General features: G+C 44.3%; 1 protein-coding gene across 2 annotated transcripts in view; it reads right to left on the bottom strand.

Annotated features, from left to right (window-relative positions):
* Atp8b1 (ATPase phospholipid transporting 8B1) overlaps positions 1-25128 on the bottom strand; it is a 133236-nt gene that overhangs the window by 54343 nt on the left and 53765 nt on the right. The window contains exons 2-3 of one of the 2 annotated variants that reach the window (XM_034518588.2): positions 24360-24562; positions 1531-1628 (exon numbers count right to left, since the gene is read on the bottom strand). In XM_034518588.2, coding sequence (XP_034374479.1) covers positions 1531-1628; positions 24360-24540 — 279 coding nt within the window. In that variant the 5' untranslated portion in view covers positions 24541-24562. Of the gene's footprint in view, positions 1-1530; positions 1629-24359; positions 24563-25128 lie in introns of those variants that run through there. The other variant, XM_076912556.1, reaches the window with a different exon arrangement.

Raw genomic sequence — 25128 nt, 5'->3', positions numbered from 1 at the left:
GTTGATTAGCACTGCCTTGTAGGAAGTGGGGGTGGGGGGAAGTGGACAGAGACACATAGGAAGAAGACAGAAGATTGGATTGGTCAGAGATTGGAGTGATGTGTTTACAAGCCAAAGAATGCTAAGAATTGTGGGCAAGCATCAGATGTTGGGATAGGCATGGATCTGATTCTGAGATTCTCCAATAAGGACCCTACTCTGTCAACCCCCTGACTCTGGACTTGCAACTCCCTGAACGGTTAGAAAATAATATTCTGCTTTCTAAGCCACATAATGGTGATACTCTAATGGTCCGAGCCAGAGGAAAGATATTCTAAGGATAAGCATTTCCATCCTTTCCTGGGACTACCAAACTACTGAAACAACAGTCCCCAAGAAATTGGAATTGCCCCAATAATCTCATGCTGAGAGAAGGAAAAGGCTAAAATCTGGTGCCAGCCAGAGGAGGAATTTCTGTCCTAGAAAGAGATTTCACACAGTTACAACAGCTTGTCAGATCATTTTATGGATCTAACTAGACCATCACAATGAGTGACGGGTTGACAACATACTGACAGGGGCAGCTTAGTTATGCATATTCTAGTCACCTCATGTGACAATCTAGAAGATGGTCTTGGGAGGTCACTAGACTGCTTTATTTGTTACTCTTCTCAATGTGGCCACACTGAATAAATTCCTTTCTCTGCTTTTAACTAACACTTGTCTGTATTTTTTTTTAATAGGCTTACTGATGAATGTTTTGCTTGTGTGTATGTATGTGTACAACATACATGTCTGGTCCTTGTAGATGGCAGAAGAGGGTTTCATGCTCCCAGGAACTGGAGTTATAATTGTCATGAGCTCCCTTGTGGGTGCTGGGAACTGAACCATGGTCCTCTGCAAGAGCAGCAAGTACCCTTAACCACTGAGCCATCTCTCCAATCCCACTTGTCTATATGTTTTAGCATATATTAAAGGAAATAAGTGGGCTGGAGAGATGGCTCAGAGGTTAAGAGAACTGACTGCTCTTCCAGAGGTCTTGAGTTCAATTCCCAGCAACCACATGGTGGCTCACAACCATCTGTAATGGGATCTGATGCTCTCTTCCGTTACATCTAAACACAGTGACAGTGTACTCACATATATTAAATAAATAAATAAATCTTAAAAAAAATAAAGGACATAAGCATTTTAGGTGAAAACATCTTTGATATTTCTAAATCCATCAACTCATTATCTTCAAAACAGAACTTCAGTGACAACATCTTATAATTTTCATAGAATATTTTAGCAAGAACCTTGCACCTACACAGGGGAAGTTTCCAACTGACAAGATTCTATTTTGTTTCCAATCATACCTACCAACCTTCAGAGTAGTTAAACTTTAATAAAAAAAATGGTCTATAGAATAAGGGAGGGTTATTAATAGATCCAGGCAAGTGGTTACCTGGATGGGAGGCACTGTTTGAAGTTGATAAGCATGAAAGTGACTAGGCAAACCTGGACTATAAAAACATTTTTACTATAAAAACATTTTTAGCATTAACTTACCGCATATTTGCTCTCCTTAATACAAAAGAACTTGGTGTTCATAAAATGAGGTTGTTCGTGGAACTTTCGGTCATTTGCTTTGACTTGCCACGTGCAATCTTTAAGAGAGAACGAGAAAAGAATTCTAAGTACCAACAGAGGTCACTGGGGAAGGAGTCAAAGAGAGGTCTATAGAGTGGTCCCTAATCTATTACATACACGATGGCCTCCTCAAAGAGGCCATTGAGATGCCAACAAGGAAGGAGGATGGTGTGAAGTCATCTGTGGAAGATGGAAATCTACAGTCACAGAGCCTGAGGTAGAAGCTGTGATGGGCAATCTCAGTTGTCAATTTGGGTTGACAATGAAGTTGAGAATCACACGAGTGGCAGGGCTCTTAGCATGTGAATTATCTTGATGACATTAACCGAGGTAGGAGACCCATGTTCCCTGTGAGCCCACTGCATGGGCTCAGATCATGGGCTCAGATCCTAACATGAATAAGGAGAAGAGAGGGAATCAAACACGGGCGTTCATCTTTGACTACTTCCTGAATAAGTGTGGCTGTAATGTGAATGGCTGTCTCAGCCTCCTCCTGCCAGGCCTTCTCTGCCAGGATGGACTGTACCTTGAGCTGTGAGTCAATCTAAGTCCCTCTTTCCCTTAAGGTCCCTTTGTTTAGGTATTTTATCTCAGCAACAGGAAAGGTAAATAAGACAGATCCTAACCTCATGGTCCTTGGGAAGAATGAAACCTGCCAACAGCTTGATCCCAGCCCGTCAGAGCAAGAGTCCACGTGCATACATGTCAGATATTTAAATTACAGCTTGTAGCCCTAGCAAGTGAATATCCAAGCTGAGATGTGACTAGCCTCTCGTGCAACATTAATGTTCTAAAAGAGCAATCTACCTCTAACATGAATGAAAGAAAACTGCCAAAGACCCAAAAGTTTACAGCTATATTAAAATTTCAATCCTATTACTTTGTTTCTAATGTTCACATTGCTTTAAATATTTAGTGAATGAATAAATTGCAACGAAGGGTATTGCCAACTAACCCCACATTTCTGAGTCATAATCTAGAATTGGCATTGGGCATGCCTTTTCTTGGTGACCAGCCTGTCATCTTTCCAAGTTCATTTCACGCTGTTGTTATGTCTGAACTCCAGGGAACTTTAGAAAGTTCACAGTATCTCTGCTGCTAAGGTGAACAGTTTCTTGTTTTAACAGATGTCTCTTTAAACAACCTATCTACGACCATCATGCTGTGCTGGCTAACTGGATTATCTCTAGGGTTGATCCCTGAGGCCATTGGCCCAGGTTCTCTCTCTAACACTGTATTTCCAACTCTGATGAAGCCTGTATATGTATCTCTTTGCACACCCACCTTATCTCTAACTGAGGTGGTCAATTTTAATTGTCAACTTGACACAATCTAGACTCACCTATGAAGAGAGTTTCAATGAGGGATTGATCAGTTTGGTCTATGGATATGTTTATGGATGATTGTCTTTATTAGATTAATTAATGTGGGAAGACCCTGACCACTGTAGGTGTTTGTATTCCTTGAATCTGAGTCCTGGACTGTATATGAATGGACAAAGGCATCTGAGTAACAAGTATAAGCACATCTATTCCTCTGTGCCCTTGGCTGTGATCTGCCTAGCTGTTTTAAGTTCCTGTCACCTTGAGTTTCCAGCTATGATGGATTATAACCTGGAATTCTGAGCACATAGAAATCCTTAATACCAAATAACTTTATATTGATAAAATGAGGTTGGCTGCAGAGCTTTTGATCGCTTGCTTTGACTTGCCATGTGCAATCTTTAAAAGGGAAAGAGAAAAAATACATAGGAACCCAGACTGTTGTTTTGTGTTAGGGTATTTTGATCCTAGCCATAGAAATAAAAGTAAGACACCATCCTTTCTGCTCTGTAGGCAATATCATTCCTAAGCCTGCTTGTTGTGTTGGGTAGAGGCTTTTGGTATCAAATCTATCCTGATCTCCCAGAAGTCCTTATAGAACCCTTTATCCCTTTGCTACAAATACACGCATGCCTATGGGTGACCAGAGCTGGAATGACCTAAATTCTGATCTGGTCTTTCTCGGTAGCCTCAAGACATACCCGTATTTTACCCTGTGGCCTGAGGGTAAACTGCCTGCAGGGGTCCACAGATATAAAGAAGCTAGCTAGTTACAAGCTTTTTGGATAGCTAATATTTCTCATAGTCATGGCCAGAGGTCTTTTATAACCTTCAAGACATGGAGTCTAGGTCATTCTGATATTGTTGGAGACTTGTGGCTGCCTCTCCCAGTGGCTTAGTCATCCTGAACATAGCCAGTGGCGGGTCAGGCCAACAGCATGACTTCCAGCACAGTATCTATCATAGACCATGTTCTTTTTATGGTTTCACTTGTACATTGATCATGTCTGGTCTTTTGCCAGTATGGGCAGCATTGCTCAGACACTGATGGCTGCATGACTGTAGCCATTCTTTTAGGACAGTGTCCCCTTTGGACATGTTGAACAAGCCAGTTCACAGTTCGTTGACAGCTGTCCTTTGGCCACTCTGTCTTTGAATCTTGAAAATCACAATTCTTAGGTAGAAGGCATGAATGTAACTAGCCATTACATGTAAGGCATAGCTGCCCCAATCTAAAGCCTGTTTTATGGCAGCTTTTAACCTTTAAAGCCTTCTGTGACCTGTCCTTTATCAGTGCTGATCCCAAAGTACATAATTTATTCTATCTTCTGTCTGCTTCCCCTTTGGGCAGAGCCACTCATAGATCTTCAAATGATGGAGCTGACTCCACCCTAGAGCAAAGGCAGACATACACTGGGAGACAGTGAATGAGCATATTCTCACGAGGACAGACAGAAGTTAGACCTCCCTCCTTCACACTTACCCTACACAGTAGCCAAGCCATTCAGAGGGATGACAGTGATCACTGCTGTCCTATCCACACTTTATCCTGGGTACTACGTCCTCCTCTCTGCCCAGGAGAACCCGGGACATGACAAGTTTGTCCTTGAACTCTTCATAGGTTCTCTGTATGTTCTGAACACGGTAGCACCAAAAGTATCTTCAGAATGAACTGGAAATGCCAAATTCGTAGCTCAGCTTTCTCCCTTTCTGTACCAGTTGGTGCCTTATTGTTGAAACCCATCACTCAGTGGAAATGTAGGCTCAAGGGATTTTCCCCACATGGAGATGGCTTTGCTCGGCAATGAAGCTGCATCTCCAGTGTTTTGTCTCGTTCTTCCGTCTAGGCTTCTACCAACCTATACTATGTCAGTTTTGGAGATAACATGCTCTATTCCATGTATGTGTCAGGCATGGTGCCTAGTGGTTAATATTTTTATTTTATAGCTCAGAACACTGAGTTGGCAGGGTCAGCAAGATGGCTATTAGCATAAGACTTAGAATCTAGTTGGTCTGAGCTCCAAGTGTAGCCTGCCCTCCGCCTTGCTGTGCTGGCTAGGCCTTCCTCCACACCACTCGGCCAGCAAGAGCCGACTTGGGAAGGTCAGTTATGAGAACAGAGTCACCCTTTCTCTGTTACTGCAGCATACCACCATGCTTATTCTCCTACTATGAAGGGCAAATGGATTGTTGCCAAGAAAGTTTAAACCATATGCCATCAGTTAGAAAGACATCAGTTAAGAGTTAGGCTACAGGCAGCATCTGAGTTGTTCATCAACCTGCAGGGAGATGACTTTCCCTTGAGTGACACACAGTGGGTGGGCTGAGATTTGATGAAATTAACAACGAGCACAACATTGCTATTTTTGGAAGGAGAAACAGAGAAACAAAACCTTATGAGTAAGGGATCATTAAAAAAACGATCAATTGTGCCACGACGATAAAAAACTAGCGTCGTACTTATGAAAACACCTCTTTTTAAGTGACTCGCTTTCCATCTCCCTACTCCTTAGGAAACACAGATACTACTATAAGAGATCGGGGCAGACTGGCAGAGAATGCAAATAATGAACTTGATTACATTTTTTGAAATCACAACACCATTCCCGAGCGTTTCCCTGTGTGGTTGGCTGCCACTCATCGGGGAATCGTTAAGTGTTGTGTTATGACAAGTGTAAATGTTCCTGGCATCGCTCAAGCTCGAGAGCAATTTCATCAAGAGGGAAAATGGAAATGCAAGTACAAAACAACCCCTGAGCTCTGTGATAAGATCTGCAGTCAGAGCACTTCTCTCCCACGCAAAGGAGGGCGCTAAAGCAGAGTAGCTAAACTAGGGGGTTTCTTAGGGCACTCGTGAATCAATTTCACGTTGTGGCCGTTTGCGATGTATCAGATTTTTTCTTTATTATTTTTAAAAGACGTATTAATTTTTATGTGTATTGGTGTTCACCGGCATGTATGTGTAATGCACCACATGTATTCCCGGTGCCCATAGAGGCTAGCAGGGCCCACGGGATACCCTGAGATTGGAGTTACAGACAGTTGGAAAGTGCCATGTGCATGCTGGAGATTGAACTGGGGTTCTCCGCAAGAGCAGAATGCTCTTAACTGCTGAGCCATCTATCCAGCCCTTACTATTGCATTCTTTAAGACAGGTTCTTACTATATAGCCCAAAGCTGTATAGTAAGAGAGCTCATTATTGTCAGGAGCTCATTATTGTCTGGCCTCAGCCTCTCAAGTGCTGGGTACATACAGTGGTGTGTACCATATCCAGGGACATAAGGTTTTAATGTTTTACTTGAGCTCATCGATTATGGGACACGTCTTAGGCACCAGTATACCAGAACACTGCCGAGAACATTGCCCTACCTTCCAGGAAGGGAAGAAAATGGATAGGATTCCCAGAGAAGAAGGAAGAAGTGAGCGTGAAAGACTGAAACCCAGCCCTAGAAAACACCCAGGAGGGCTTTGTACAGGTGCTACAACACAGGCAGTTGCAGCAGTTACCTAGAAGGCTGGGACAGGAAGACCAAAAGTTAAGCCAGGGGCTGGGGAGATGGCTGAGCTGTTAAGAACACTGACTGTGCTTTCAGAGGACCTGAGTTTGAGTTTAGTTCTCAGCACTTACACAATTGTTCACAATCATCCATAACTCTAATTCCAGGGAATCCAAAGTCACCATCTGACTTCTGTGGGCGCTGGGCACACATGTGCTATGTGTACATACAGGCAGGCAGAACACGCACACACATGAAATAAAATAAATAAAAATTCTAAAAAGTTAAATGTTATGAGCCTGTTAGCCCGGGCTATATACAGTGATACTCTGTTAAAAAAGCAAAACGAAAAGCAGCCAGGTGGTGGTAGTGCATGCCTTTAATCCCAGCACCCAGGAGGCTGAAGCAGGATCTCTGTGAGTTTGAAGCCAGCCTGGTCCACAGAGCGAGTTCCAGGACAAACCCAGCTATACAGCAATGCCCCGTCTTGAAAAGCCAAACCAAGCCAAATCAAACCAAACCAAACCAACCAACTAGCAAAACAAACAAAACTTCAAAACAAGCAAATCAAACCAACAGCAATGAACCAAACCAGCAAAAGACCCAAGGAAGAAAGACTAAGGCACTCTGTGAGTGAGCTGGACATAAATGAGTTTTCCTGCCTTCCCGTGGTGTGTCAGTTCCAGCCCTTCCCCAACCCTACCAGCTTCCTCTTCTATAATGAAGGTCTTAGCAGGTGGTTCCGAAACTTAGTCCCATCCCTTCTACCTCCTCCAGTCTGTTCTGGCTTGGAAGCCTTAAACAAAGGGTGATTTCTAACTGCATGTAGAAGCAATAAAGACTGCCAGGATGACTTTGGTCTCTATATTTTACATAGGTGATAATACCCTGAGGTGCCTAGAGAAAGTGTCCAGAGTGTCTGTATCTGAGGTTTAGCCACAAGAATCCCTCAACTCTGCTTCCGAAAGCTGCTCATAGTCAAGGCTCCTGTTTGGTCTGTGTGGACAAGGAAATTGGTGTCTTTTCATCCTTGGAAATGTGAGCGTATTACAATCAAAGACCATAAAAATGGTTGAAGATAGTGGTCTTTGGTCAAATCTACTTATAGAAAAACACTTGAACTACCTCTCTTCCAATACCCTTAATAAATAAATACATTTATTTATTTATTTATTTATTTATGCTAGCTTTTGCAAAATTAATGTAACCATAAGAACTTAAAAGAATAATCCGAGATATGCTCAGAGACTAAAAGCACTATTTGAGGGACTGGAGAGATGGCTTAGCAGTTAAGAACATTGGCTGCTCTTCCAGAGGCTCGAGGTTCAGTTCCTAGTACTTACATGGCAGCTCACAACTGTTATTCTAGATCCAGGGGATATGGCACCCTCACACAGACATATATACATGCAGGCAAAACACCAGTGCGCATAAAAAATAAATAAATCTTAAAAAAAAAAAAAAAGAGCACTGTTGCTCTTGCAAAGGGGCTGAGATTGGTCCCCAGATGATTGCCTTACAATCATCTGTAACTCCAGTTCTAAGTGATCTGATGACCTCTTCTGACTTTGTATGCACTGAATGAACATAGTATATATACATACATGCAAGCTCACATACATACACATACATACATACATACATGATAAAATAAATCAGAGAACATTTATTACTGTGGTTTGAAATGCTAGGTTAGTGTGTTTGCCTTTAGGAAGGCTAGCAAAGCAGCCTGTGGAGGGGTTTGCCTTTTGGATATATTTTACATACAGCTACACTACAATCATAATTTGCAGTCCAAGAAGGCATTATGTTTTATTTTCTAGAATAGGAATATCGACAAAGCAAAAAAGAAGAAATTATAAATTTACCAGGAACAGTGTCAAAATACATCTTTAATATAGGGTCTTGCAGTTGGATGCTAGAAATATAATCAGCCAGAGTTGTGGCAACAAACCAACCAGATACATGTCTGGGATGCATGTAACATCAGCCATACATGGATCAGTACCACTGCACTCTGGTAAATGCTTGTTGTCACTGATACATCTAAGCACAGCTACGTGATGTCCAGAGTGTTCCCACAGGTGCCAAGTACTTTGATCAGTGCCATCTGGCAAAGGAAGCAGCATGGCCTTGTCCCTATCCTCTGTGCTGTTTTGAATTCTCATTTACAAAGCCACCAAGAACCAAAAGCCTGGATTACTTGGTACAAGCTGCAATCAACTCAGGAGGCTAGAGAAATCAAAAGCTTAGAATCATAATATTAAGAGAAGAAGACCAATCATCCCAGAGAGACAGGATAGGTACAGGACACAGGCAGGTAAGTTCCCCCCACCCCCCACCCCCCACCCCGCACGCGCGCGCGCGCGCGCGCGCACACACACACACTCAAATGCAAACAATTCTTTCATAGGGGAAAATACTGAAGATCCAGCGTTCAGGGGTAGCATTTGTTTTATCTTAAAATGCTAAAATTCTGGCAAAGAATAAAGAATCTCATGATGCTCTGGGTTAAGAAGAATTGGGTCCTGTGGATAACCTCTGTGGAGAGCAGTTTGACCATGTTTCAGAATTTGATACTCAGTGTACTGTTGAATACTCTGACTTCTAGGAGTAATCCTCCATGCGTGCACTACTCTGCAGGAGGGAGCAGGCTGTGCAGAACTTCTTGAATACAGTCACATTTTCCAAGAATTAGGAATAAGCAAAACGCCTACTAGGAGCAGTTGCCTAAACATTCATGTATTGAAAGCCTAAGTTGAAAGAGGAAAAAAAAATAAAACAAATGAGGTGGCTTTGTATGAACGGTAGGGAAATATTCTACATCACATGGCCAACTGACAAAGGCAGACAGCGACTATTATCCTAGACTTCAGCTACAGGATGCACAGAAGCAATGTATGGTATGACTGCATGCACACATGTCCCTGGGGACACAGAGCAAGAGGTATGTAAGGGTTTGTGCAAATCCATATGTGCACTATATAGCTCTCGAGGATCTAGGGAAACTAGTAAGAACAAATTTCTTTCCAGAAAAGGAAAATTCATGGCTGAGGAAGAGCTAGGGAAGGCAGACTTTATTTTTTGCTCTCTACCCATGCAAATCAGATTCATTTGCATACATTATTATTAAAAATATGCTTGTGAGTCTAGTCTTTCTTCCAATTTATATGGCCATGGAAATAAGCATAAATACATATTAACGTATTTAAATGACAATATATTGTATAGAATTACATATATAAAGACAAACTTCAAAAGCATGCAGAACTAAAGAACTAAAGACATGGATTCAGATAGCAAAACAAGAAAGAAAAGAAGTGGCTATGAAATTAAGGATGGGGCTAGCAAGATGGCTCAGAGGACAAAGATGCCTCCTGCCAAGCATGACCACATGAGTTTGATCCCCGGGCCCACAGGGTGGAAGAAGAGAACTGACTCCTACAAGTTGTCCTCTGACTCCCACTAGTGAGCCAAGGTACACATGCATGCACACACATGCACACACCCTCCTTACACACACACACACACACACACACACACACTAAACACATGCCTTATATGCCCTCTTTACACACATAGACAGATAGATAGACACACACATGCATACACCAAATAAATAAAAATGTAATAAAAATGTTTTAAAGAAAAGAAGGATGGTGGTTTCCTCTGAGCAAACAGGGAGGGAAGACATGAAAGTCCTCCAGGCTATGAGCCACATGTTCATGCTTGACATGGGGACAGCTCCACATGTTCATGAAGTAACTATTTAGCCAGGTAATTGCATTCTCTGCAGTTTTCAGGATGGTAAAATATATGGGGGGGGGGGGGGAAACAACTGCCAAAGCCAGATGTGCACCAGATGCATTGACCTGTAATTCCAACACTCATAAGGCAGAGGCAGAGGGATGGCTAGAGGTTTAAGTCCAATCTGGTCTATCTCTTTTGCATGTTCCAGGCTAGCCAGGGCTACACAGTAACATCTTGTCTCAAAACAAAAAGCAGGCAAACAAAAATAACACAAACTAAAAACAAGAGACACAGAACTAAAAAGGAAGAAAGAAAAACAGACAGGCAAGAAGTAAGCTGAAAGGGGAAGTAGAGGCAGGGGGAAAGATGTGCTGAGCTCTGACAGCCAGCATAATGGGTGCAGGCAATGGAAGTCACCTTCGTGGAAGCTGCATCAGTACCACCAGCCACATCTTCTGACGGGCTCTGATGTGTGCCTGGGAGGGAGTCAAACTGACCCTGGGTGGGAGATGGGGGAATTAAGAGATGTCAGCCTATCCTTTCTATGTCTGCAGGAAGACTTCAGCTCACCTCAGGTCTCTCAGCCCAGTTAGGCTATAGGTCCTTCCACTCCATTGTGGGTCTAGCATAGGGTCTGCTCTGCCAACAGGCCACGAGGGGAGGAACAAAATCTTCCCATTAGCTCATAGAATGAGCCTCAGGGAAGGAGTGGAACTTGTCTCCAAATGTCACGGCTTCTACTGTTCCTAAATTAAGCTCACCTCTATCTACATCCACAGTGTCTGAAATTGTAGATGGACAAAGAACTGCAGCGCCCACGTGGCCTCTGGCCACTGAACATGCCAGCTGAACTAGCCAGAGCTGTTGCAGCATAGACAGTCGGCTTGACTGGCAGCCACTTTTTAAAATATTTACTACAACATGTGTGGCTACGGAGTAAGACAGATATGAAACCCTTCCGAAGAGAAACATCCGTGGATCAAGCTTGATTAACCTCACTGTCCGGCCAGAGTAGGGAACGTAGAGACACCTAAACACAAGGAGATGGCCATGCACTAAGTAATGGTGGACACTTGATGGCGTGGGACATCTAGTCCGGCCAGGGTGTGGTGGGAACGTGTTTGAAACAGACATTCCTTATATGGACTATTGTGTCTCTGGTTTTGCTTTTGGCTTTGGAAGTGGGGTCTTTTCCACATTGACCAGGCTAACTTTGAGTTTATCATCCTTCCATCTTAGCCTCTGGACTACATGGGCCACTGCCCAGGCTTCCATGATTCTTAGAAGCTCATAATTATGCCAGTAAAGGAACAGGAGAAACCTCTTAGGGTTTTTCAGAAAAACAGGATGTTGTTAGCAAGGACATTAAGCTGGAACAGCCTGGTTCACACAGGGAAAGCTGGGTACTGCAGGGCCGCAAAGTGACTCCCAGAAGGAGCAGGCAACCAGACAAAATCCAGCAGATGGTGGGGCCTGGAACCCCACAGCAAGACATCTATCAGAAGGCTTTAGAGGGGAAACTGGCATGGTCCAGATGAACTTTCCATCAGTCACATATGTGGTAAGGATGTATTTGAAAGAAACAAGACCAGTAGCAGAGGATCAGAACCATCATTAAAGGTAGCATAAACAACGGTCCACCAGAGCTATGGTCTTAGAGAGGTAACAGCTTCAAGAGCTATCTTGTTCTTTCTGCAATGAAGGAAAAAAAAATTAAAAGTAAAATAGGAGGGAAAAAACATTACCCAAGGGCAAATTAGATTCACATGCCTAACCAGCATGCAGCCTTGGAAAGGTTGCCTAACACAAAACTCTACACTTAAATATTAAAGCATTATATTATGCAGTTTACTCTGGGCATGCGTGCATGCATGTGTGCAAGTGCGTGTGCGTGTGCGTGTGTGTGTGATTGTGCAGTTCTAGAGCCTGACCTTTGGTGTTGATGTTGTCTATGGCCACACTGTCCTGGTCACTGCTCAATCCTATATGATTTCAGAAGCTAAGCAGGATCAGACAGAGTTAGTTAGTACTTAAATGGGAGATGACAATGTCAAGTGGCAATGTCAAAGGGTTAGACATGTCTGGGACCAGTAAGATGTCTCAACAGGTAAAGGCCTTTGTCTGATGGCATGAGTCTTATCCCAGAGCCCACAGGTAGAAGGGGAAAAAACAACTCCCACAAGTTGTCCTCAGACTTATACACACACATTGTGATGGTTTGTTTATTCTTGGCCCAGGCAATGGCATGATTAGATGTGGCCTTGTTGGAGTAGGTGTGTCACTGTGGATGTGGGATGTTAAGACCTTCATCCTAGCTACCTGGAGGCCAGTATTCAGCTAGCAGTCTTCAGATGAAGATGTAGAACTCTCAGCTCCTCCTGCACCATGCCTGCCTGGATGCTGCCATGCTCCCACCTTGATGATACGGGACTGAACCTCTGAACCTGTAAGCCAGCCCCAACTAAATGTTTTTATAAGAGTTGCCCTGGTCATGGTATCTGTTCACAGCAGTAAAAAACCTAAGACACACATTAACAAACACATGGACACACAAATAGACACGAATTTTTTCAAAAAAGACAAAGACATGTCTGATAGAGTGTGGGGAGATGCGTCCACTTGAGAGGTAGTACAGAATTGAAAATATCTATGAGACCTGGGTATGTCCATTGAGGATGGCAGGCACAAATCAGGGGCCCAGATGTGTTGCTGAGGTTGGGAGTGGCAGCAGAGGAAGGTTCTTGTCTCCTTTAGAAAAGAAGCTTCAGAAGGGTCTTCCTTTTCTTATAACTAAGGTAATTGCTCAGAGTAAGAGCTGTGAAGAGAAGAGCTGTGGTCACTAAGACCGACAGTCTGGTAAGTCCTAGAATCTCTTAGGAGACAGGTTTCTGCACATGTGAATTTGTGAGGGAATTTCTGGTTGTGGGGTTAATGGAAGTGTGACGCGTCACCCTGAATGTAGTAGGTATCATGTCATAGGCTGGTCCCAGACTGCAGGAAAAGGATAAAACTGGCGGAGACCAGCTCTCTTCTCTGTCTCCCTTCTGATCGTGGGTGCGTGTGGCCTCACACACTTCGACAGGAGCCTCCCCTGACATAATAAAGCACTCCTCCCTTACGTTGATTTGTGCCTAGTACTTGCTCATAGCAATGAGAAAAGTTACAAAAACTTCTGAGAAGTGGGAAAGAAAAGACCTGACGGTGGGCTTAAGGGTGGATCATGCCCATTTGCTTGATTTGACTGTTATTATTCATTAGTCTCAAAATTGATAAATTGAAGGAAAAAAAAAACCCCTAGATGTTATTCTTTGCTGCTAGAGAAAAAAAAAGATGGAGGAGGGAGAGGGATGAAGGAGAAAGGAGGAAGGAGAAGGGAGAGGAGGAAGAGGTGGTGGTGAGGAAGAGGAAGAACAGCAGCAGCAGCAGCAGCAGCAGCAGCAGCAGCAGCAGCAGCAGCAGACAATCCACACTTGGGCACTCCAGATGTGAGTAACTGCAGCCTCTGGGACCTGGTAAGGGATGCAGGCTCTGGCAGAGTCCAGATTTACAGCATGAGGGTCTCCAGATGGCTCCTCATATTGCTAGACTTCCAGGAGCACAGCTCCATACCCAGTGTGTTCCCAAGAGGAAGGAAGGAGTCCTTCCAGGCCTGATGTTCTACATAAGGTCTGCAGCTTTAGTAGATCTGGGCCAGGCCAGATAATCTGATTCTGATTTGTAAGTGAGGCTGAGGTGTAAAAAATTAATTAATTAATTTTAAAGATGTCCAAAAAAAAAAAAAACCATTCAAACCCACTAAGAAGCATACTTCAGTGAGAGGTTTTACACCTCAGCCTCACTTATAAATCAATTAAATTAAATTAAAATTAATTAATTAATTAATTTTAAATTATTTTACATCCCATTCACTGCCCCCCTCCAGGTCACTCCCTCCCACAATCCTTCCCCCTCCCTCCTGCTCCCCTTCTCCTCTGAGCAGGTGGGTGCCCCCTAGGTACCCCCCACCCAGCATATCAAGTCTCTGTGAAGCTAGGCACATCCTCTCCCACTGAGGCCAGACAAGGCAGCCAGCCCAGCTAGAAGAACATATCTCACGTACAGGCAACAGCTTTTGACATAGTCCCTGCTCCAGTTATTAAAGACCCACATGAAGACCCAGCTGCACATTTGCTACATATGTGTGAGACCCTAGGTCCAACCCAGATACGCTCTTTGGTTGCTGGTTCAAGTCTCTGAGAGCCCCAAGGGTCCAGGAGAGTTGACTCTGTTGAGGCAAATGGAGGGAGGGAACAGAGTAGGAGAGGGGATTGGGAGGGGGGTTCAGTATCAGGTATGGGGAGGGGCCGTGACTCACAGCACTGGGGATATGGAACCTGAAGAGGCCAGGCAGGAACCCCAATGGAGTGAGAGGAACACCAACCTACCCAGAAGCTTCTTGACCCCCAAATTTATCCTGTCTACAAGAAATGCAGGGACAGGAGATGAAGCAGAGATTGAGGGAATGGCCAAACAATAACGGGCCCAACTTGAGACCCATCCCATGGGCAAGCACCAATCACTGACACTATTAATGCTATTCGGTTATGCTTGCAGACAGGAGTCTAGCATGACTGTTCTCTGAGAGGCTCCACCCAGCAGCTGACTCAGACAGATGCAGAAACCCATAGCCAAACATTGGATGGAGCTTGGGGACTCTTATAGAAGAGTAGGGGGAAGGATTGTGGCCCCAAAGGGGATAGGAACTCCACAGGAAGACCAACAGAGTCAATTAACCAGGTTTGAAGGTTTTAAAAGACCCTCTGGGATTGTTGAGAAGGGAGCAGCCAGATGTTCCCTCTTTCTAATTAGTATTCCAGTGGTGCTGGTTGGATCATGTTCAGTCACCAGTCTGCAGGGAGATGAGCTGAGCTATTCCACTGAGTTGAGGCAGAATCCAGCTTTACTCCATCTTAATGTCTCTAGGGAGTGAGCTAGACATCTAGAGAGTTTCTATGCTCCACAGATGAGTGTGACACACAGACAGCCTTGAGAATCCCAGTTAGTACAAGGACCAGCCTTGTCTATTGTTGTTATTGTTTGTTTTTGATAGAGGGGCTCACATGGCACAGGCTATTTGCACTTGCTATGTAGCCAAGGATGACTTCTGTCTTCCCTTCTCAAGTGCTGAGACGACAGGGTGCACCATAAGTGCCTGGTTTATGCAAAGCTGGGGGTTGAACTCAGGGCCTCCCTCATGCAAGATAAGCATTCTACCAGCTGAGCTAGATCCCCAGGCCTGAAGTCTGCTTTAGAGGCTACAAACTTGTAGGGGGAAAAAACATCAGCTGCATTCAGTCTCTATGAATAAGTGCTTCATACCCTAGGCTAGATAGTAAATTACAGGGTCAAAAAGCAATGTCTGAGAAACAAGACACATCCTCATCCCCATTTCTTACTTCCCAGAGAATGGACATTCCACCCTCAGCCTCCATTTTACAAGTCACTGGTCATGTTGGTTTACCCATGATCAGAAAAGGAAAGTCAAATATGCCATGAACTCCCCACACGTGAATGTATTTATCTGAGTCTAATTTGGTGCACGGTTTCTTCAGATCTCCATGTTTCAATGGGGCAGCATTATCTGTATTCGGGGTCCAAATAAAATTAATAAGTAGTCTACACTCGCACTTTAGCTACAGATCCTTCCTGTGGGTATCTCTGTCAGCAAGTGTCCAGCTGTATTGGTTTTGTGAATGTTACATCCAGCTTTAATTTCTGCCAAGAACAGAGATAAAGCTTCCCTTGACTGGTAAACATTCCACCTTAAAAACTGCTCCCTATTGACTACTAAATATGCCATCCTAAATGCTTTCCACCCAATGATTAAGCACTCCATCATAAATACTCTCTGCCAATGACCATTTCAGTCTCAAACAGAAATCCGAACAAAGTTCCAAGTCAGAAGAAAGTTTGAAAGGAATACAGTCTATTGCTACTTTTTGAGACGGGTCTCACTGTACATGCCTGGCTGGCCTGGAACTCACCATGTAGAATAGGCAGGCTTTGAACTTACAGAGATCTGCCTGCCTCTGTTTCCTGAGTGCTGGTATTAAAGTTGTTTGCCACCATGCCTGGGCTATTATATTTTTTTTAATATAAGAGAGCAAACCAACAAGTCAACGTGGCTGGTTGCAAAGTAATGAATGAGGCTGTTAGCTGTGGGTAACCTGATCAACCAGGGAGGAAGAGATGACCAAACCACACCAAGGAACAGGACAGGGGGCTAGTGAGGATTCCACGTATAGTAAAATATTTCTCTATGATAAGAGCAGCAGAAAGAGGAAAGGGCTGTGGCCACAGAGAGGCCACATGAAAGGGGGCTACTGCTTATTCTGCCCCATTCTTTGTAGCCTGAGAGGCTCCCAAGGCCTTCAGGATGAGAGTTACACTGTTCAAGAACAGCTGCCTGATCGCCCATCCTCATTACTCAGGTTCCAAGGATTCCATTCAGCACCAGGAAGCTTAGCTCCTCTGAGCTCCCCTCCACTCTTTAGTAGACACCGCTGCCTCATTCTGGAGCATCCTGGGAGCCAGTCACCTGCCTCATTCAGGTGAACTCATCTCAGGAGGCCTTTGGTACATAGACATTTCTCTGGTTAAGCTCTGTTTGGTCCCAGTGCTGATACAGTCTGATGTACTTACAAATACCTTCTTTTTACATGCCAGTACAGGGCCTGAGGGGCTACAACTAGCTCAGAATAGAAAGATGGAACCCCAGGTCACAACAGCATCCCCTGATTGGTTAAGAGATAGACAATCTCCAAACAGTCATCTCAATTTCTAAATAGACCCAGGGTAGGCGCTGAAAAGGAGAGGAAGTGAGTATGTATTTTTCCTGTGGCACCGGAGACTCTACTTCAGTTCCTCTGTGTGCCACCATCATGACCTCCCCTCCTGCCAGAGTCTCTGTGTCTTCATGTGAGTGTTCTTCCCTCCCAATGAACCCTCCATCTTTTAGATCTTCAACCTTTCAACCCTTCATCTTTTAGATGGTGGGCCAGTATCACAAGGAAGCCTCCTGGATCCATCAGGGACAGAGTCCCTACCATGGATCAATCTGTCAAGACAAGTCACTATGTAAATGACACTTTTAGTCTCACGGATGGCTTCAGTGATATCCTTGTCATTGTGTGTGTGTGCTGGTGGCTTTCTCGGAGAAGTCCCTGTGAAAGCACAAGCCTTGGGGTGGGTGGCAGAGGCCGAGAAAACCCCAAATAACAAAATAGTCTCGATCTGAGGAACTGATCGCCTGGAATGCTGGAATCCATCCAACCATCCTTGCTCATGGATTTGTGCAGCAGGACTCTGTTAATAAATGACAGACCTCACAGCTTCAGTCTGGGAGGCCAGAAGAATGCAAGTGCCCCAAAGAAAAAAAGAACGGGTCAAGATGAAGATCTGTTATAGAAAATTAAGGCAGGAGCTGAGGGGCCGGGAAAGGTAGTTTGGATTTGAAGAGAGATTAAGAAAGAACTTCCAGGCCGGAGGTGACAGCTGCTGATATTTATTGAGTACTTACCGCATGCCTAAAACATGTCCTTCACATTTCTTTATGATTTAATTCTCACAACCACCATAAAGTCTCCTCTATCAATCCTATTACAGATAAGGACTCTGAAGCACAGGAAACAAAGCCCTTTTCTCAAGACCAGACAGAAAATAGTTGTAGTGGTTTGAATATATTTGGCCAAGAGAATGGCACTATTTGGAGGTTTGGCCTTGAAGTAGGTGTGTCACTGTGGCCGTGGGCTTTAAGACCCTCTTCCTAGCTGCCTGGAAGCCAGTATTCAGCTAGCAGCCTTCAGATGAAGATGTAAAACTCTCAACTCCTCCTGCACCATGCCTGCCTAGATGCTGCCAGGTTCCTTGATGATAATGAACCTGTAAGGCAGCCCCAATTAAATGTTGTTCTTTATAAGTCTTGTCTTGATCATGATGTCTGTTCACAGCAGTAAAACCCTAACTAGCACAATAGTAAGGCGGGACTTAGGGCTGGCTACACAGCTTGAGTCTGGGGTCTTCCCTCTTAACCACCATATGCTGGCCTTCTCAGGGGACACATACTTGGGCCTATTACATGAGAATTTTTAATTTGTATTTTAAAAAATATTTTATTTTGTTTAGTGTGTGTGTGTGTGTGTGTGTGTGTGTGTGTATCACTGTGTCCTCTAAGAGGACAACTTGAGGGAGTCTATCTTCTCCTTCCAACAAGTGGGTTTTAGGGATCAGAATTCAAGCCATTGGGCTTGGTGGCAAATACCTTGATTTCCTGAATTGACCCTATGATGCGGGTTTAAAGGCTGAGTTTGTCACAGAATAGTTTGTAGATATGAAATGGGGGAGACAGAAGGAGGGAGACAGGGTTTTCTGAGAGCAGTGTTAGAAAGGCTGGCACCAGAGGAAGCAGAGATGGGAAGACCATGCTTGATACAAAGCTTAGAGGCCTTGGTGGTCGGGTGCTTGGTGACATTTAAGAAAGCATTATCTGTAGTAGCAGGGAACCCAGAGGGGAAGAAGCCAGGGGGATGGGAGGGTGTGATAGTTGATAGTGGTTTGCTCATAAGAATTGTAGACAGAGGCATCCCAGGCAGAAGGTGGAGTTTAGGTCAGAATGTGGCCTGGGGCATCGAAGCTGTGTGTAAAGGGAGAAGCCAGCCAGTGCAGGAAGGCAAGACAGGAGTTACCAGATAAGTCAGCTGCGAAGGAGGTGGGAGGCAGTGCACACATCACTCCTAGGCTCAGAAAAGCCTACATTTGCATTAACCTGGAAAACCTCTTCAGAGGGTGGTACTTCCTGAGGATTTCATCTCTGAAGCATTTGCAGAAGGCAAAGAATTATGGCCCGAAGAACTGGTCTGGGGACATCAGCTAAAACCCAGCATCCTGCAGCCAAGGAATGGTAGAAATCTCTGGCTCCACAAAGTCAGAGTGTTTTCCCCTGATACTAAGGAAGAACCCAAGAAGACTTCCACGTTTCCAGCCTCAGGAGGCAACCAAAGCCTGGGGTCTGACACACTTCTCCGGAAGCCAGTTCACATGCATTCAACCAGCAAGCATCCACTGGTTGTTTGTCTATGCTTGTTCAAGGCAAACAAGAAAGAGTAAGGCTACCTCAATGAACACTGCAAGCTTATCTCTCCTGGAACATTCTAGGAGCATGTTAACACTTGTTCTCCATTTTTTTCTTTTTCTTTTTTCAGCACACAAGAATAGCTCTTCAAAGGAAAGGAACTTTTCAATGGGTCTCTTAAAACTCTTGTTTGACATGGGTTTAACAAGAAAGCTTAGCTGGTTAGGGCGTTCTTTTGATTTAAAACAAGAAAACAGACTGTGTGGCAATGATGTCATCAAAGAATTAACCGTGGCTCCCGCACTTTGAGGTGCCTTGGAATCAGGCTGGGCTGAGGGTCAGTAGGTATTGTGTTGGGTCACAGTTTACTCCCATGTCCTTAAGTTTGTAGTAAATAACTCATAATGTATAATATAAAGGAAGACAGCAAAACAACCAAAATGGAAGGTCAGGGTTACATTAATATGACTGAGACAATGACCTAGAAAGAACTTTAAAAAGGAGTGAGGGGGGAGGGGGAGACAGAGACAGGGAAGGGAAGAAGGGAAGATGGCTGGCTAGCTGTAGGCAGCAAAGAAATGGCATCAAAGAGACCAGGAATCTACTGAAGGTCAGTTTGTGCTTACAGAGGACAGACAGGTATCAAAACTCCTAGGCAAAGTCATTTGACAGAAGTTTTGAAAAATAAAAACCAGCCGGGCGGTGGTATAGCGCACACCTTTAATCCCAGCACTTGGGAGGCAGAGGCAAGTGGATTTCTGAGTTCGAGGCCGGCCTGGTCTACAGAGTGAGTGCCAGAACAGCCAGGGCTATACAGAGAAACCCTGTCTCGAAAAACCAAAAAAGAGAGAGAGAGAGAGAGAGAGAGAGAGAGAGAGAGAGAGAGAGAAGAGAAGAAGAGAAGAGAAGAGAAGAGAAGAGAAGAGAAGAGAAGAGAAGAGAAGAGAAGAGAAGAGAAGAGAAGAGAAAAGAAAAACCAATAAATTTCCCTAGGAATACAAACTAGACTATGAACCTGTGAGATAGCTCAATAAGTAAAGGTACTGGCCACCAAGCCTGACCAACTGAGTTCAGGTCTCCCGACTTACATGGTAAAAACCAGCAGAGCCGACTACCAGTTGTTCTCTGACCTCCACACGTGGGCAGTGCCATGCATATACATCACACACATGCCCGCACAGGTGTCAAAACTGTTCATATTTTTAGAAAACCAAGCTCCATCAATGTCCATAGAGCAAGGAAAGGAATCTAAGAATAAGATTATCTGTCAGTAAACCATTGGTAAAGGGCTCTAACTACCACAAAGTACAGGCTGAGTTGGAAAAAAACAGAGGAGATGTTTGCATCCACGATGTGCTTTTCCAACATTTCTGTGGGCATCCAACCCCAGTCCCTTCACTGGACCATGTATCTGATTGTGTGGCCCCGGGCACAAACTGCCAGGTTTGCCCTTGACCCTACAGAGACAAAGCTCCGGCCAACTCCCCAGATATCTACACACTGCAGAGATTCTAAGATTAAGCTACCAGGCTGGGCCTCGGAAGGAATGAGGAAGAGGCATGGTTTTTTACTCACCCCAGGCAATCAGCTAGAACTCTCTATTAACTTGTTGGGCTACTTCAGCTTTGTCCCCATTCCACCCGTACCAGTTTGGACTGGTTGGAACAAGAGGCCGCCTTCCTGTCCAGATCAATGTGATTTCATCTTTGTGTCAATCAAAGATTTTGAGTTTCATACTTTCTAATTTGGGCACTGAGCTCACGGTGCTCAAGAGTGGAAGATAACAGGGAGAACCGACAGATCCAGCTTATTTAAGTGACATGAGACTGGAGAGCAGATAGATAACCCATAGGAGGCTGTGGTGAGATGGGGCCTCATAATATCTCTTTGTATACAAACACACAGACACAGACATACACACACACACACAAACACAGAGCGAGTGAGCGAGAGAGAGAGAGACAGAGACAGAGACAGAGACAGAGTGTACTCCACTAGGGTCAGGGAGAAGGGGACAGAGAGTGATCCAACATCCAACGTGACTAGAATTAGAAAGAAATACCACTACAGAAGTGGGATTACAGGCTCGAGCCCATATTTTCTCTGATCCTTTTGACACAGGATGTTGCTATGTGGCCCAGGCTGACCTGGGACTGACTGGCTTTAAACTTGTGATCCTCGTGAGTTCTGGGATGGCAGATAATGTGCCACTACACCTGGTACTCGTCACTCTCGACAGGTGAAAACTGTTCAGGGGAGGAAAAAGGTTTAGCTAGGTGCAGACCACAAAAAGAAAAGTATCAGGCAGGGAGTGGGAGGGGAGGTATCCCTACCCTGCAGGGTAAAACGGGAGGTGTGACTTCAGGGAAAGCAGCTGGTCCTTGTGCTGAGCTGGGGAAACCATCTGGAGGGCTGCAAGTCACAGGGAGGCACACTCAGCAATGAAAAAAACTATTTCTTCTGCTAGAATCTGGGGCAGCCAGTGAGAAAACTTAACCTGAGTCTTAGACAAGCCTGGGGTCCAAAGAGAAAAGACTCAATTTTCTCAGGAGCAGACAAGCTACAGAGAAGGTCACATTTGCTTGCCAGGGTGGGGCAAGCAGCAGGAACCAGTAAATCCACAAGGGAAAGTACAAGGAAGAGAGTAAGCCGAGTTCTGCTGCCCAAGTGGCCACTGTCTGTGGCCGTTTTATTGGTAGTGTGGAGCACTTTCGGCAGGGACTGTGAGGCCTGCAAAGCCTACAGTGTTTCCTGTCTGACCTTCTGGATGAAAAGCTCCTCATCTTAACTCTATGTCTGAAATTGGCCTGACTCAGGCAAGCAGCATAGGCTGCTGCAGACTGGCCCTTCGTGGCAAATAGAGACCCATAAAAATAATTTCTTCTGATATCACACACACACACACACACACACACACACACACACACACACACACACACACACAGCTTACAGGACATGGAGAAACCAGGTTGAGACTGAACAGGAAGTTTCCTCCATGTTGGCTAGCTCTCTTAATACTAGAAGGCGCTCCGAAGGCTGCTGGGTGGGGAGAGCTGTCGATAGTCTTACTTAGCTGTGAGCTCTGTGAGTTGTAATAATGACCAGAGGGGCAAGATATGACCGTCTGTATAATTGGCATGGATATTGTACCAATAACCAACTACTTTCTGCTCAAATTTAAGGCCCCACTCCACAGATGGAAACGTGTCTGAGACTGCAAAGCAGGCCGAGAACCAATGGCTAAGGAGTTTGTGGGCCGCAGGAATGAAGTTACTATTATAATTTTGCCGAATAGACATAGTAGCGAAATTGTTTCCTAAATCTGTATCTCTTTACCTATAGTTTAGTGTAGCTGACTCAGTCCATTAGAGAAGATTATTTTTCATGTGACGGAGAGTAGTTAATGCATAAATTCACAAGTATTCAAAATGCAGTAATGTGTGCCCAGCCACAAATGAGACATCTATAATCACTTCTTCTCCAAAGCTCAGGGACCATCAAGGAAGAGGTGGCAGAAAGGCTGTAAAAGTCGGAGAGGACCAGAGAGAGCACAATGTGTCTTCTAGATATGAGAGGACCAAGGCACGCAAGGACTCTCAGTAACTGTGGCTGCTGGTACAGGATCAAGCCAGTCAAAATTCAGGTAGAGTGGGAATGGGTTTTAAGCTCCTGCCCTTAACTGAGGAGTTACAAACAGTTATGGCTTCCAGGGTAGGGAGAGTCAGTTTCCTTTAAAGGTATGATTCCTGGTAGATCGATTGACCAAGCTCGTGGATGGCCTCATGCCCAGTAGTATATGGCTGGCATGAGTTGGAATTATTGGGTTATTAAATTAAAAGGAAAAGGAGAAACAAAACTGAGGGGGTAGGGAAGTGGGCATAGATTTGGGAGGCATTAAAGGGAGGAATTGGGGGTAAATTAATTAAAATGCATCATATAAAATTCTCAAAGAATTAAATACAAATATTTTTAAAGTAAACATGCAAACATAGCCAGCAAAAATTCTTTCTGGAGGGCCAGGGCCATTTTATATTCATGAGTGACTGAACAAAAGGTAGGGAGGCACCAAGGTCCCCTAAAGTACTGGGAAGCATTAGAAAGGACAAGAACTCAGAGCTATGTCCTGATCCCAGTGTAGAGTCCAGGAGATGTTCCAATATCACTCCTCCAAGGAGTCCTTGCCTCTGAGAGTTCTTTGGGAAGCAGCCCTCAGTGTGTGACATCTTCATGTCTGATGAGCAGAGTAAAGACACATTTCAGAGTGTGGTACCCATTGGGTGAATAGTTGAATAGTCACCAAAGTGCATTTATTTCAGCACAGTGTAAAGTCTGTGTGTGGGTAGTGTTCTTGTTAATCTATTTGTGGGCACACGAGCCAACCCTCATAGACACACAAGTATATGGTGTATGATCAACTGTATGCTCGGGTGTGCTTGCGCCTGTGTGCAGAGAGAGGCCAGAGGGAGGAGTCAGGTATCCTTCTCTATGACTCTCTGCCTTATTTCCCTGAGACAAATTTTCTTATTGAACCTGGGGCTAACCTAGCAGCCAAAGAGCCCCCCAACTCCTCTGCCTAACACCGAACTAGGGTTACAGGCATGTGGGTAGACATACTCAGTTTTGTTTTATAAGGGTACTGTGGATTTGAACTCAAGTCCTCATGCTTACGCATCAAGTGCTCTTACCCACTGAGCTACCTCCTCAACCTCAGATATCAATAGATCTTTATTAGTTCTTATGATATTTAGCAATGCAGATCATTTAGACAAAATTTTATTTATTATTATGATTGGCATGCAATACTTTTTAGATCACCATTCCCTTTGCAAAATAAATGCACTAACCAAACCTTCTGATTTCTTGACAGAACTTGTCAGATATGCGCTCTCACCCTTGTCATGCTGGGGATGATGGGTACTTGCTCAGTACCACCCTAGGAGGACATCGAAGGAGGAAGATGCCCTCCTAGACTATGTGAAATGGACCAGTCAATTTTGGTACATTTTTTTCTTGACCCATAGAGCATCCACACATACAGTCCACCCTCAGCAGGCCCGTCACCCAGTCACCTTTCCGGAATGTCTCTCTCTTTTTCTCGGCTTCTCTGTTGACACGATTCTGTTCTGGTTCAACTGCAGGCCCCTGGTCTTCAAGTTCGTCTTCGGTTTCATCATCACTGTAGGGAACCACTTCATCGTTGGGCTGAGACTCCTCATCAAAGGTTGTTTCAGAGTCTCTTTCTGTGTTCATTCTGCTGGCAAATTGGAACTACCTGGAGAGAAAAGGGGGAAACAGGAGTGAACCGTGACTTTCCTGTGTTAGACTGTATCTTGCTGCATCCTGTCTTAAGACCCCTTTTACAGAACACCAACCCACTGACAATGCAAATTATTCATGACTAGTGATCTAAAAGTGACCTAAAAATTTGACTTGATATGCAACTAGAACAAAAACATTATTGGTTAAGTGTTAGATCAGAATTGAGGGGGGGAAAAGAGGCTCAGTTTATAAGTGTGTGCTACACAGGAGCAGGAGGACCTGAGGAAGATACCCACTGTCACTTCTGGTACCTCATATGTATATGTCTCTGCAAACACACATGTACCTGTATATAATACCCACATATAGCACACACAAAGAAAAATATGTAACTATAAGACTCAATTTCTCTCAATTCTTTCCTTCTAGGAGACCGCACAAACCTTAAGAGTAATATTTCAAACGATCCATCTCTACCTAATGTAATAAATTTAGTAGGGTCACACTCAATGTTAAAATAAAAATGAAGTAGATTAAACAATATTAAAACATGATTCATGTAGTAACAACAACTGCTTT

Source organism: Arvicanthis niloticus, chromosome 14 (assembly GCF_011762505.2).
Source record: "Arvicanthis niloticus isolate mArvNil1 chromosome 14, mArvNil1.pat.X, whole genome shotgun sequence".
Lineage (NCBI taxonomy): Eukaryota > Metazoa > Chordata > Mammalia > Rodentia > Muridae > Arvicanthis > Arvicanthis niloticus.
Note: the sequence above shows the minus strand (reverse complement) of the source record. Positions and strands in the feature narration are given on the sequence as shown.